Source organism: Monopterus albus, unplaced genomic scaffold (genome assembly GCF_001952655.1).
Source record: "Monopterus albus unplaced genomic scaffold, M_albus_1.0 scaffold38.1, whole genome shotgun sequence".
Taxonomy (NCBI): Eukaryota; Metazoa; Chordata; class Actinopteri; order Synbranchiformes; family Synbranchidae; genus Monopterus; species Monopterus albus.
The window spans coordinates 1,471,064-1,484,877 of NW_018127918.1; the positions used below are offsets into that span (position 1 = coordinate 1,471,064).

Here is a 13,814-nt window from a genome sequence, read left to right on the forward strand (position 1 = left end):
AACGTTAACATTAACACCTGATCAGTCTTGTTTCCTGCAAGAAGCCTGTCACTGTTTTCTTTTATTTTCCTCTGCTATCATCTTTAGTGATGAGTGTTTGAATGTCATTTCTTTACTCTCAATGTTTTAACCTGGTGGAAGGGGTTTATTTTGACCACTAAATAAGTCTTCAACTAATAATAAAGTTTAGAAAACAATCTCATCAGAAGTTCCATTTAGTAGCTTTTCTGGAGCTTTCGATCGTATCATACAGTCTCATTTGTCATGGAGCATTTCAAGGTTCAAGGATTTTATTGTCAATTCAGCAGTATGTGTCCATTTGATAATTTAACTAACTCAACTTTTCTAACTGTGTTGATGGTGTAAATTTTAGCAACTTCTCACTTAAATTCTTTATGAACTGCACGGTTATGTCTGACATAAATGAACCATGTGTCCTGGACCATAAACCCAGCAAAACAAGAACCATAAACCGAATATTGCAAGGAGAAAACCCTTCTAGACAGTTTTTTTTAACTTGATTTACTTGAATCTGTGTTAAACTGTAGTTAATGCAAATTTAAATAATGACTGTTTGCACTGGGAAGAGCATTAAATATTTAAGGTCAAATACTGACTTACCGTAGCTGTCCTCCAGCAATGGGATGACACTCAAGAACAACAGATGCTTCTCATGGATGAAAGCCGCTCTTCAACAAGAGCGACCTGGTTTAACAAAATGTTAATTTGAGTTACAAGTTTATTTCATAGATTATCATCATGTGGCTTCTCAGGTCAAAGTTTCCACAGGTCAATACTTCATCTCCTCTCAGTGTTCAGCTGCAGAATTAAAGGGAATAGTGATACACTACCCCTGACACATTATTGGATTTTTAATATTGTAATTTACTTTAATTTGACATTTGAAATCAACGACCGGCTATATTTACACTTTACAGCATTACACTTTAGTGTCCACTCTGTTGGAAATAGAAAGCTATTTATTCAAAACATACAGTTGTAATAATTGACTATCTACTGATCATACCTGGGATCAAGCATCAGTAGTTGTTAAAGATTTAAACTATAAACAAAATAAAACTCTCTCTAAAGTCAAATCCTCTCTCTCTCTCTATATATGGAATTTGCCAATTTATACAAATGGTTCAAAGGAAATCACAATTGTGCATTTTAATCTAAATGTGCATATTAACCTGGTCATCTTGATAAAAGGAGTTATTATTATTAAAAAAGATTATTGTGTTAGCATTCCGCAAATTCTTATCCAGTGAGGCTAATTAGCGTTTGGCTCACTTTCTCAAAATGCTGAAAAACATTTCTGTGATTCTCTGTTCATATTCTCTGCCAAATGCATATTTAATATGGCAATGGACAGCAAAATATGACCACGTCATTTTAGCCAAATTTATCAAAGATTATTTTAACATTTACCAGCAACTTGTCCAGTGACATATATTCTAAGAAAATGAAGTGTTTGGGGCTTTCTTTCCATATTTCAAGGTAAATGGATCTTAAAACCGCACCTGTCTTTAAAATGTGAATATGCCATTTTAACATTTTGTTAGCACTTTGCAACAACTTATCCAGTGAAGCCAATTAGCTTTTGACATTCTGGCTTGTGTTGCAGAAAAACATAATCAACTTTTAATATACTTAAAAGCACCTGAGTAGTAAAATAATTGCATTTGTACACAGCTATCTGATTTCATTCAATTTAAAGCCACACAAGTAGAATTTTTAATGTCTTATCATCAAGATAATTTAACAGATGCTAAAAAGAACACATCATCTACATTGTGGCTTTAATTTTAGCAACACATGTAGCCAATAAATGAAAAATGATTGAGGCCAGTACAAAGTGCTTATTTTATACCTTCTTCTTCTTATATATTTATATAGCAGTTGTTTAAACAGGTCAGTGGCTGTGTTCTAACAGGTCATAATTAAACTGGAATGAAACACTGCTTGTTTGGGCAACTGTAAAAAGGCATTAGTAGGGAAATGTGGCTTTCACAGGTGCCAAACCACTCCTTAAAAATATCTCAGAAGAAATGCACACTAAGGCATTGGAAGGTAACACACAGACAATATTAGAAGCTTGAAGACAGAGCAAAACACATGGCAAGAACATATACTGAAGTGCAAGCATCATGGCAGAGTCCTTCATTCTCATGACCCAGTCAAAGACGTGATTCCCCTCAATGGAGAGTGAAGACCGAGGAGAGTGAGCACCAACATCCCAACTCTCCCTCGTCATCACTTGTGCGTTACAGAATATTATAGAAACAGCTTACACGCTGGAGCAAAGTGCTATCTCTGCATCCAGACCACCAGCCACCACAAGGGCAACAATGAGTTCTCATTTTGTGTTGTCCATTTCACTCAACCAGCTTCAGGAGCATCAGCCTGTGCGGTCCAACCTGCCTCAGCCCGGCTTATGGAGCTTTGACAGTTTTAATGTCCCATGATGTCATAAATACTTTCTTTGCGTCTTTCACACCCTGAAATGAAGACTACTCTCAGTCAAACACTGAATCCTGGTTAGTCTGGGAATTGTTTTTGGCATGAAATGGTCACATCTAGAGAATATTTCTTCCTCATACTGGCTGTTGGCAGCTTCAATCCACATCTATGTCTAAAAAAATGATTCCATTAATCTGCATCTATTTCAACATCTGTCACCAACAACCACAAAATTGTAGTGATAGTCTCCTTAAGTTGCTTGTTGCGTGGACATATGGTGAGGGCTACACCAGACAGCTGATCACCTGGCACTTCCACATTTTCATAGATTTTGTGACCTTGAAACACTTGACTGCTGAAGCACCATCTAATAATATCAGGCATCAAGAAGAACTGGAGACGGAGGGGAGACTGGAGTTAGTGGAAGCAGCAACTCCTGTGCATCAGGTCACCAATCCTGGATAAAGTTGATTCAAGTGGTTGTAGCAGGCAGTTTCCTCAGCAGTATGTGTCCAGTAAAATCCCACTTACACATCACTGGACTAATATTCCTCTAACTCAACAAGTTGTTTCATTGGAGCTTTCATGTCTGAAAGCACAACCACACTGATTTATTTACAGATGATGCTGTTTTTCTAGGACACCGTCCAACTGCAGCAATGTAAATATTGTCTCTGTTTGATTCAAAGGTATATGAGTAGGAGTCGTTTAGTAGACTGAGCACTGCTGTGACTCTGTTGGTAGTTATCATGTCCCAGGAATCATGGGCTCAAGAATTTAGCCCCTGACAGGAAGCTACAGTGCATCTCTTCTAGCATGATACAACGGTCTCCAGCTACATTAAGTTTCTGCAGGTCAATTTGCTGACATACTGTATATGACACCTGAACTACTACTCAGAGAAATACCCAAATAAACTAGCAAGTGAGGTTAATGTAATAATAATGTGAAAAAGAAGTATATTAGAGAGAAATATGTTTACAAATGCCAAAGATTATCTAGCAGTTCCAGATAAACTTCTTCATCATATCTCTCGTATGAAGGTGCAGCCAGTGTGTGCAAATCACTGTGCCATGAACTGTCTCCATAGCAAGTGTATACCAAGCTCGGGGAATATGTGGTGATTAATAGGACAAAATGAAATCAATAAATCCATAAATAAACTGTGACACTTAACTATCTACTTACAGATGAATGACAAATTAAAGTAAGTAAAAGCTGAGCGTATGAAAATAATGTGAATCACACCCTGTGACCTTCACAGTCACCAGATCTCAACCCAGTTCTGCACCTATGGGAAATTGTGCACTGATGCTCTTTTCCTGACAGTGCAGCATCAAAAGCAGTCTTTATGATGAGCTTATACTTAGGCCACACACCTGATCATCACCTGGTGACCCTGAGCCTTCCCCTAGTTATAATGCTATAGGCCTAGATTGCTACTCTGAGCTCCTCTCCTCCCCTCTCCTCACTCTCCATGTATTTATGACACCATTACATGTCATTAACTGTGCGTCTCCTCTCTCTCTCTCTGTTACTTTCTGCAGGTATTCCTGGTCCCATGTTTCTGATGAGCAGTCACCGGCCACATTAACCTGTTTGTCTGTTCATTGTTTTGTTTGTTGTTTCCTGATGCTTTCCTTTTCTCTCCTCTATCCACTCGTCCTAACTGGTCCAGGCAGAGGGCTGCCCACCAGGAGCCAGGGTCTGTCGGAGGTTTCTTTCCATTAAAGGGTGTTTTTCCCTCCCCACTGTTGCCAAGTGCTGCTCAAGGGAAATTTGTTGGGTTTTTCCTCTATAAAAATAACAATAGTAAGGTCTAGACCTGACTTTGTGAAGTGTCCTGTGATGATTTTTGTTGTGATTTTGTGCTGTACAAATAAAATTTAATTGAACTGACATAATATAGAAAGATTTTCAATTAAGATAAATATAATAGTCCTGTTTGTGGCTAGAGCTATGAATATAGTCAAACAGGGTTGGTGCATCTCATGACATCATCTGTCCTTATAGGATGCAACCGTGAGTGAATTACACACTAGCTGCTTCCCAAGTCTCTTATATAATTGCTTCTATGTCCTCAGTCGACCTGGAAGTCACTCTGGCTGACAGACCAAGGATGTTCCAAGTCTCTTATATCAGCTCTGAGGAGTGAGGAGGCTGCTAGAGGACCCATGAGCAAGGAATCATGAGACCACCATCCTTCACAGAAGTTTTTTATGAACTGACATACCATTTTATCAGAAATCATTTGGTGAGTGGATGCTTCAGATGAAGGATGGGAGTAAAGGACGCCTCATGTCATTAATAATGTGTTTCCTCAAGTCCTCTCTCTTCGCATAAGACAAGTAAAAGAGTGAGGGAAACAACAAAGCATATAAGAGACTTGAGAAGCAGCTTTCTTTCTTCCATGAACAAATCAGTAATACTCCTACAATAAATCATGTTTTGTGTTGGTTTTTCCTTTCATTTGTCTCACGTTTGTTTACAGTCTATAGAGTATACAGTATATGCTTTTTATCTATTGATGTATAAACTTCACAATTTATTTACGTACTGATTTAGTTTTGTCCTAAAAATCCTCCATTCATCCACCTGCTCACTGAATACAAACCATAAAGACTGGACTACTTATGTAATAGGACTGGCTGATCTCCACTTGCTTCTCCATGTCCCATGCCACTGTAAATAATAATCCACTGTATGTCACTCCTCCTCTTCCTCCTCTTCCTCCTCCTCCTCCTCCTCCTCCTCCTCTTCCTCTTCCTCTTTGATCTCCAGGTATTCCAGTCCCACCTCCTCTATCTCTTCTTCTTCATCCTCTTCGTGGGGATCTGATTTCTGTCTTCCCATCTCACCCTCTTCCGCTAACTCTTCCTCCACCTCTTCCAGCAGCTCTTCCTCTCCCTCTTCATCCTCTAAGACATCCCTCTCCTCCTCATATGAGGAGATGGGTGAGTAGTGCGGGAGGTCAAACACTTGGGGGCTGCTGGGAGCGTCAGAGTTGCCGGGGGGAGACGAGACGGCAGGAGCAGTGACGGGAATGGTGATGGGTACGGGGATGGAAAAGGCAGGAAATGACTCAGCGGCACACATGCCAGCGCCAGCACTCATCTCCTGGACTCTCCTAGTGGTTGGGTTCAGACTGGTGGTAGTGTTAGAAGTAGCAGAGGGGATGATGGCCATGCCCAGTCCTGAGGTCAAGGCTCTGGGGTCAGGTGTGTACTCCCTGATCTCTCCTGGTTCAAGCGGTTCTGGCCCACAGGGGTCATGTTCACTGCAGGACAACTTGCCATCCAACTTGGAGATAAAGAGCAGGCCGTCGCGATGCTGGCAGCAGTAGGAACTGGGACACATCTCACAGAAAGACGCTGCCTCCTTACCACATATGTCACATTGATGCCACGGACATTCCCAACGACCTACAGTGAATATTAAAATATTGGCAAGAATGTCAAGGAAAGCAATATATTTTACTATTATAGCATAATTCATGAATAATATGCAACACAAAGTGTGCTATATAAAAGCAAAAAACAATACTTAATATCTAAATAAAGTAGGTATGGAAAGTAAATACTTCAATTTTCTTCTACTTTATACTTCATTACATTTCAGAGGGAAATATTATGCTTTTACTTGATGAACAACTACTAAATGCATGTTCAGCTCATAACATATGACATCACTCTAAATTCAACTAGCCAGCACAATAAAAAGCAGTTAAAATGAGCTTCACCTCAAATGGCCACACCATAAAATGCAACACTCTACATGTCCTCTGAGGCATAATTCAAACTTAGAACTGAAACAAAGTTTATTCAGAATTAAAATGTAAAAAATAAGTCTTGATATTTACAGCACCTGATTATTTTTAAACATGTTCATCCATCCATTTAGTTTAAACTACATGTGTTTACAGTGCAATGGGATCATTGTTCACTATCTAACTAAACTCAGTTCTTCCTTTAACATACTAAAATTCATTTATTCTATTCCTGTTACTTGTCTTGTCTTCTATATATTGTTTTTCTACACTCGCATTTTCATGTTAGTCACAGGCATGTGTTTTTTCCTTATGTCTCTCTGAATGTTAAACATCCCAAAATGACAAATACTGCTTAATTATTCTTCATCATGTTACCAAGGAAAACTGGGCAGCACCACAGATTATACCAACAGAAACACAAAAGAACCACAAAAATGCTGGTGCACTATGTGGGCCAGGCAGAATCACTGACCTGCAGGCCTCTTGGTGAGGTTGAGGCAGTCGGCGTGGTAAACTTTGGGGCATCCAGGTCTCTTACAGGAAACCATCTGTCCTCCGTCTCCGCAGCTGAAACACTCGTCCTCTCTTTCTTTGGTCACCACCACTTTTTTCTTTTTCTTGCCATGGCCTCTCCTCTTCAACTTCCGGCCTTTGTCATCAGATGGAGGGTTGTTCTAGATGCAGAGAGGTTGATTGACAGTGGAGGATGATTAATAAACATGTTGATTAACAAGAACACTGGTGGTACTGTGTTTTTTGAGAAGACTTCTTAAGGAAAGTTGATTTTATGTTCTGATCTTTCTCCTCAACACTCTCCTTCAAGCAGTGAGTCAAAGAAATACAGTAGTTGACAGAATTCAGCACTCAATGAACTGTAACCCAGGTGCTCAACACAAACCAAACAGGATTTCATTCGTGTCATTCCTCTCACCTTTGGCCTGACGCCCAGGAAGCCGCTGCAGTTTGGTGCTCCACATTTACACACTGTCTTCCCGTTCCCCAAACACTCCAGGTTGTAGTTGAAGGTAAGTTCAGTGCCTGAACCAACACACACAAAAAACTGAAAAGGGGATGAAACTGAAATAACCTGATCTGACTCAGACTGCTGAAGCCTAACAGTAACTACAGCTATGTCTGATGCGATGGTTGAAAAACCTGCTTTAGTAAGTAATTCGAAATGGATCAATCTACAGAACAACAAAGTATCAATAACAATTTTAATATTTTAAAAATGTATCACTAAATAAAATAGTGAAACATCTCCACATAAGGTTTACTTGTTTTCTCCAATTAATGGCTGTGGCCCAAAGTGGATTTACAGTCACATCTGGAGTCAGGAAGGCGCCGAGGTTTTCACATGTGCCTCACATTATCAAGTTTAATGAAAAGAGCACGCATTTCTGTGATTCCAAAGAAGTTACTGACAGTTGTGGATTTAACAAACCACCCGATAAAAGAGGTGGTCTTTAATTTTAGCCTTTAAAGAAGCAGCATACCCGCAGTAATATCCACCAGAGCGAACAGTCCCACCCGGGTGTCTCCGCTCACTGTCCACTTCTGGGTCTCACAGTTGGGCTGACAGCTGTGGTTCATGAAGCGAGCCTCATTCCCCTTTGGTCCAGCATCAATGATCCGGTCCTGATGCACAGCCACACACAAGCACTAATTAAAGATTCTAAAAAACAATCTCTCTACTGTCATTACCTGTTGCAGTTGCATAATATAAACAGCATATAAAGTACTACATATTCTTCTTTTTGGCATTTGGGCTTCATTAGACAGCACTAGTACACAGAAAACATGAGGCAAAGAGAGAAAGGAGTCAAACTGTGGACTTTACAAAAGGGCTGTGGATGTTTCAGGGGCTCTATTTTCATGGTTCTGACTGAGTTGCTATTTGCCTGATCTTGAAATTCACTGTGCGGTGCACAACACACGAAGGTGGGAGTTTCATTTAGAAGATGCAGTGCAAAGAAAGCTGTAGGTATTCTGGTGCAGAACAGATACTCAGATGGCAAACTGGTGATTCTGAACCACGCCACAACTATGGCCTTGTGATTCACGGACAGCATCTAGACACCTACGCTACAGCTGGTCTGTGTAAACAAACTATTTTAATAAAACACGCTCCAACCAGTAGATGAATGTTTGATGCCCTTGAAAAATAAATTCAGATTCTTTTTTTTTCACTTTTTTCCAGGCTGAATAGAGTAATTGATCAAATGGATGATCATTTACATATGAAAAACATTGCATTCATTTCTTGCTTTCTTATCAGCAAAACAGTATATTGTCAACATGAGTTTATAATATTACTACAAACTGCAGTATGCAACTAGGACACACTGACTCCGGCTCAGAGCTGTACCTTGTCCAGAGTTAGCATGTAGAAATTACAGATGTCATTCTCCTGGGCATGTCTGATCCTTGACCTGCACTCCTCTTCGTCAATCACCTCCCCAACATACTCACTCACAAACTGACCCTGAGAGAAAAACACAGCAAACGCTCATTACTTAGCCTGATCTGGTCCCAGTGAACATCAAGTGCACCATCTGAGGTAGCGCTGGTACATTAATGACAGTAGTACACTTACCTTTTTGATGTCATGGACACATCGGAGCCCCCAGCCTCGGGACAGCGTCCTGAAGATCTCCACTTGGCTGTACTGACGCTTAGTGAACGCCTGGTTGAGGCACCGTTCACCTGCTGGGCAAACCTGCAAGTTCGGAGGGTCATTAAAATACGAGTTGTATATGACCACAGGGACACTTTACACCTGACAGTATCAAACCACACTGTCCTCAGTATTACAACAGTTAAGGAAGCTATTTAAGACCATATTGTCTAGATAGCATTTTTACACTATATTTATATTACAGTGCACACATTCTCAAGTAATGTATAGTATTTTTATGTTTTAAAGCTGCTCTAATCAATATGTTTATATATACACAGTGGACCAAATGCACATACAGACGTTTCACCAGACTGTTGCCCTCAGCAGTTTGGAGCACGTTGGCATATTGCATCTCATTATTTTGCTTTTATGGATTCTTAATACTCTTATCAGCATTGCTTCCAGATGCAACAGACAGCTCTAAAAACACTTTGTTTAGTAGACAGACACAGTCAGAGACTAGCTGGTGAATCCAGCAGCTGGTGGCTTTTCTGTACCTGCGGATGACATTCGTACAGCAGCATGCGGTTGATACACTCTGAGTCCATCCCACACGGGCTCTCGTCTTTTGCCTTACAGTTACAGCGTGGGATCTCTGATAGGTCTGCTGTAAAGATCTGGACCTTTCCAATTGGTCGATTCACCTGAATGGGTGACAGGTGGAAGCAAACATTAACTCTGAACACAGTTAAAGCTTGTTACCAAGTGAATCCAATGATGTTCGTATTGAGGCAAGAAACATCCAATCAAATTTTGTCATGTGATCCACTGAACACAGAAGCCCTGAGAGGCAAGCGGGAAAAATTCTGGTGATCCATTTTCTTTTTTCACACATCTTAGAAACATAAGTTTTGTTGTCATGTCAACCTGAAGTTCAGTTGCTTTCTGTCTAGAAACCCAGTTATGTCTCCTGAAGGCTGAAGAAGATGCTATATATTAGCAACAACATTTTGGAACTCAGATACAGCTATTTCATTTTTGAATAAACATGATTGTGGACTTAACAATAACACAAAGTTATACCACAACTGTTCTCCTTTACCTTAATATGTTTGTACGGAGGAGGCTTCCTGTCGTTCTTCCTGTCCTCTTGAAGCTGCCGAAGCTCCTTCTCTGCCTGCAGCTCGCGAAATCGCACAGCTGCCTCCTCCAAAGCTGAGGAGGGAGATCAACAGCCATGTTGAGTCACGACACGTCATTAAGCAAGAAAACATTCATCATAACTACACTAAGACAAAACTCTATCAACAAACACCTTAAAGAAGCCATTTTGCTGAATGCAGTGAATACCTTTCTTGTAAGTGGCATCAACACCTTTCCCCATCTTTTCTCTGCTGTTGGCATCCACATCCATATAAGGGAAGACTCTGGCCTGGTAGGTCCACAGGTAGTCGTTGGAGCCAAAAAAGTGAACAGGGAACTCCCCGACATCGTGCCTCATCCGCTGGATGTTCTCTGGGATCGTTTTTGGGTGGCTGACCTCTGCTGGCCACCACCTTTACAGGCGTGTGGAACAACAACAATGGTCTCTTAGGCATTTAACAAAAAGTGTCTGTTTATTGTACAGAGGAGTGACCCTGTATCCGTCTCCAGCAGATTTAAAGGGATAAAAAGTGATGAATTGTGTCAATTTTGTGTAATGATGAGACTTTGTCTGGCAATGCTTGTTGTTAACACTGGTTATATTTGACTCCTTTGGTATGTAGAACAGGGCAGCAACTAATGATTACACAGCACCCATACCATCAGACTTGTACATTATACCACAAGTTTAAAACTGCTGTAGAAAAACATAAATTCATAACATTTAATTTAATTAAAACTGTTACAGGGGATATTAGGTCTTAGCTAGCTTGCCATTTAAGGTCTTGATAAACACAAACAAAAGAATTTTTAAAATAGTTAGATCTACACAAGGGAACTCAAACATCTGTTGAAAGGCAGAAGCTGGTACTCTGGATGGAGAACGAGTGGTATCTGAAATAATCTTCTAGGCCTGTCTGATAATCATTTCCTCATACACGGCCTGGAGTGCGGGATGATGCTTAACTCCCATAATTTTCATGGCTCTCTGTGTTAGCCAGGTGATTTGAGTTTTTAACTGCACACTAACTATCAACAGTTTCTCCAGTTTGACACTGACCTGTACCGTCCCACCTTCACCCAGAGGATGTCCTTGTAGCGCGGTTTCTTCCCAGCCTTGCAGTCATTGCAGTACCAGCTGCCTTTAGGCATCTCAATGTTCAGACACTCACAGTGGAATGCAGCAGGACAGGACTCACAGCACAGCAGACTTCCCCCTGGAGCACAGGGAAGGAACAGCATTGTTTTAACTGTGATGGTGTCAGGGTGTCCTTTATCAGTGGGGCTCACATATTCTGTATGTGTACATATGAAGATATATGTTTTATTTTAAGACAAGAAATCACACAAGGAGTCCCATAAAATAGAAATCTGTATTGAAAAAAAGCCAAAAGTTTCTCCCCTGCTCTAAGCAAAAAGTCAAACTGTCCTGTCCCAAACAGTTTCAGGCTAAAGTCTGGATGAAATTTTATTGGCTTTTCAGGTCGGGCTGGGGTTTCAATGAATTGGACCATATCAGGTTAAAATTACTCCACGTGTTCCTACAGCCGTACCTTCTGTGCAGACGAAGCACCAGCTAACGTTGACGTGTTCATGGTTCTTGACACCGCGGCGGGGGGTGAAGTGATTGGGACAGACAATGCTGTTGTTGGAGAGGACAACACTGCCCGCTGCCATGCAGAGGTCTGTAGCGTGATAAGCTACTGGGCAGCGCACACACCGTACTAGGCGACCTACAGACCAAAACAAGAGAATAAATGTACAGTGAGGGCACAGAAGGTGCACAAGGTCAAGGCATTATCAGAGTGTCTTCTGTTTACCTTTCGAGATGGACGAGCTGTTGGGATTGGTAATGAAGCAGGTGAGACAGACGTGGATTGAGCAGCGGAAGCCTCGGTTTACAGGTGCGGTTGGGGCATAGTTGGCGATACACTCCCCATGGTAAAACTTCCCACACACAGGGATCATACAGCGCCGCACATCCTCACTGCGCTTTTTACACACAAAGCAGGTGTGGATGCCTGGAAGAAAAAAAAAAACATGATCTAACTTAGTCATTGTAAGTATACATCCTAACCTTTTCTACCTTTAGCAGTGCACATTAACACCTACTGTATCAGATATTCTATCAATATTCACATATACTGTATCTATCAATACAATTACAACAGAAGACTAAAGATTTCTTTTAGTATTAATCTGATTTCCATTTTCACATTTAAAAAGGAAAATTCTACCTGATTTGCACTCGGGACAGACAAACTTCCCTCTCGGTGCCTGGGCCAGAGAGATGCAGGGCAGGTGGAAGGCTCCACAGCACTGACCCTCACAGAGCAGCAACTCCCCCGTCTTCTCACACACCTGAGATAAAAAAACAAAACCTGCTTTAAGACATAATACAGTAGTGAGTGAGCGATTTAATGTAGCTATGAAAGTAGCTTTGTATGCTGATGGGTAAACATGATATTACCCCTGGATTTTCGCAGACTAATACAATAGCTACTTAAAGTACTATGGAACGAAATATCCACAAAATACATGAAGTGATTTAGTTGAGGCTAATGGCCCTGCTAAAGAGTGTGGTCAAAATTAAACATATATTCCACCAAAAGCTGTTCTCAACAACAAACCAAAATTTTCTGAATGTTTATCTGCCAGCAGACCTCAATTTACTGCAGACCTGACCAGTGAGGGAAAGTGATGCTAAAACCCCTTTGACTTACTGACTTATGAAACATCAGACATATCAAAGAAAGAGACACCAGTGGTTCAATCTCCTCAAGTTTACTCTATCACTGATAAAATATATCTTGAAATGTCCTCCAGAACACTGGTTCTGATGCAGAGGAGATAGCTCTGAAGATCAGTTTCCATTGATGAATTAGGCCCTTGGGGGTTAAAACTCACCTGACATATGTTCTCTTTCATGGAGGCAGGGCCTCCTCGGTCCCCTATGATCTTCCTTGAGGGTAAAAGTGGGTCGTCGCACAGAGCCAAGTCATTGTTAATGGAGGAGAAGCTGTGATCCAGGCAAGATTGGTCACCCTTATAAGACAAAAACTCACTGTTACATAGCAAAAAAAAAAAAAAAAAAAAAATCTGGATCAAAATGTATCTTCTCAGAATCACTCAAGGGAATCATGCTCAAATAAACCTAGAACTAAAAACAGTTTCAACAAGGAGGAGGTTTATTCTCAGGAGACAATGTGACATTACTGACAGTGGCAAGTTGGATTTATAGACAGCGGTTCAAAGGCTGTAAATAGCTGCAGGCCTTGTGTGTATAGGCAAACAACTTACAAAACTATGATACCAAATTCAATGAGTAGAGTACATTTCACATTTACCAGTTGCCATTGTCACAGTAGACTGGAAGTAAACAAGCCACACACTTAGCTTAAAAAATAAATGTACTGTGTGTACAAATTAAAATAGTGGGTAACTGTACACAGAATTATTCAAATCACTGCTGCAGCCTTCCTGCGTAATACACTTGATACCATTGCCCCTCTGAAAAAGAAGGTAGTGAAACAGAGGAGGCTAACCCCGTGGTACAGCTCGCAGCTCCGCTCCCTAAAGCAGGCATCACGAAAAATGGAAAGGAGGTGGCGCTCCACTAAGTCAGAAGAGTTTTTTATAGCCTGGAAAGATAGTTTAATAACATATAAGAAAGCCCTTCATAGTGCCAGAATCGCATTTTATTCATCACTGATTGAGGAAAATAAGAACAACCCCAGGTTTCTTTTCAGCACTGTAGCCAGGCTGACAAAGAGCCACAGTGCTGTTGAGCTTAACATTCCCTTAGATCTCAGCAGCAAT

At 40.8% G+C, this 13,814-nt stretch overlaps 1 protein-coding gene across 5 annotated transcripts in view; it reads right to left on the reverse strand.

The window, feature by feature from the left end:
- Nucleotides 1–4,293: 4,293 nt before the first annotated feature.
- The window catches only part of nsd1b (nuclear receptor binding SET domain protein 1b), a 26,923-nt gene continuing 17,402 nt past the window's right edge, over nt 4,294–13,814 (reverse strand). For all 5 annotated transcript variants that reach the window (XM_020598435.1, XM_020598437.1, XM_020598438.1 and 2 more), the window contains 14 exons: nt 12,903–13,040; nt 12,233–12,356; nt 11,816–12,016; nt 11,549–11,728; nt 11,056–11,212; nt 10,203–10,408; nt 9,955–10,067; nt 9,410–9,556; nt 8,829–8,951; nt 8,601–8,717; nt 7,729–7,870; nt 7,164–7,270; nt 6,705–6,906; nt 4,294–5,885 (listed from right to left, as the gene is read on the reverse strand). In XM_020598435.1, coding sequence (XP_020454091.1) covers nt 5,170–5,885; nt 6,705–6,906; nt 7,164–7,270; nt 7,729–7,870; nt 8,601–8,717; nt 8,829–8,951; nt 9,410–9,556; nt 9,955–10,067; nt 10,203–10,408; nt 11,056–11,212; nt 11,549–11,728; nt 11,816–12,016; nt 12,233–12,356; nt 12,903–13,040 — 2,673 coding nt within the window. In that variant the 3' untranslated portion in view covers nt 4,294–5,169. The remainder of the gene's footprint in view (nt 5,886–6,704; nt 6,907–7,163; nt 7,271–7,728; nt 7,871–8,600; nt 8,718–8,828; nt 8,952–9,409; nt 9,557–9,954; nt 10,068–10,202; nt 10,409–11,055; nt 11,213–11,548; nt 11,729–11,815; nt 12,017–12,232; nt 12,357–12,902; nt 13,041–13,814) is intronic.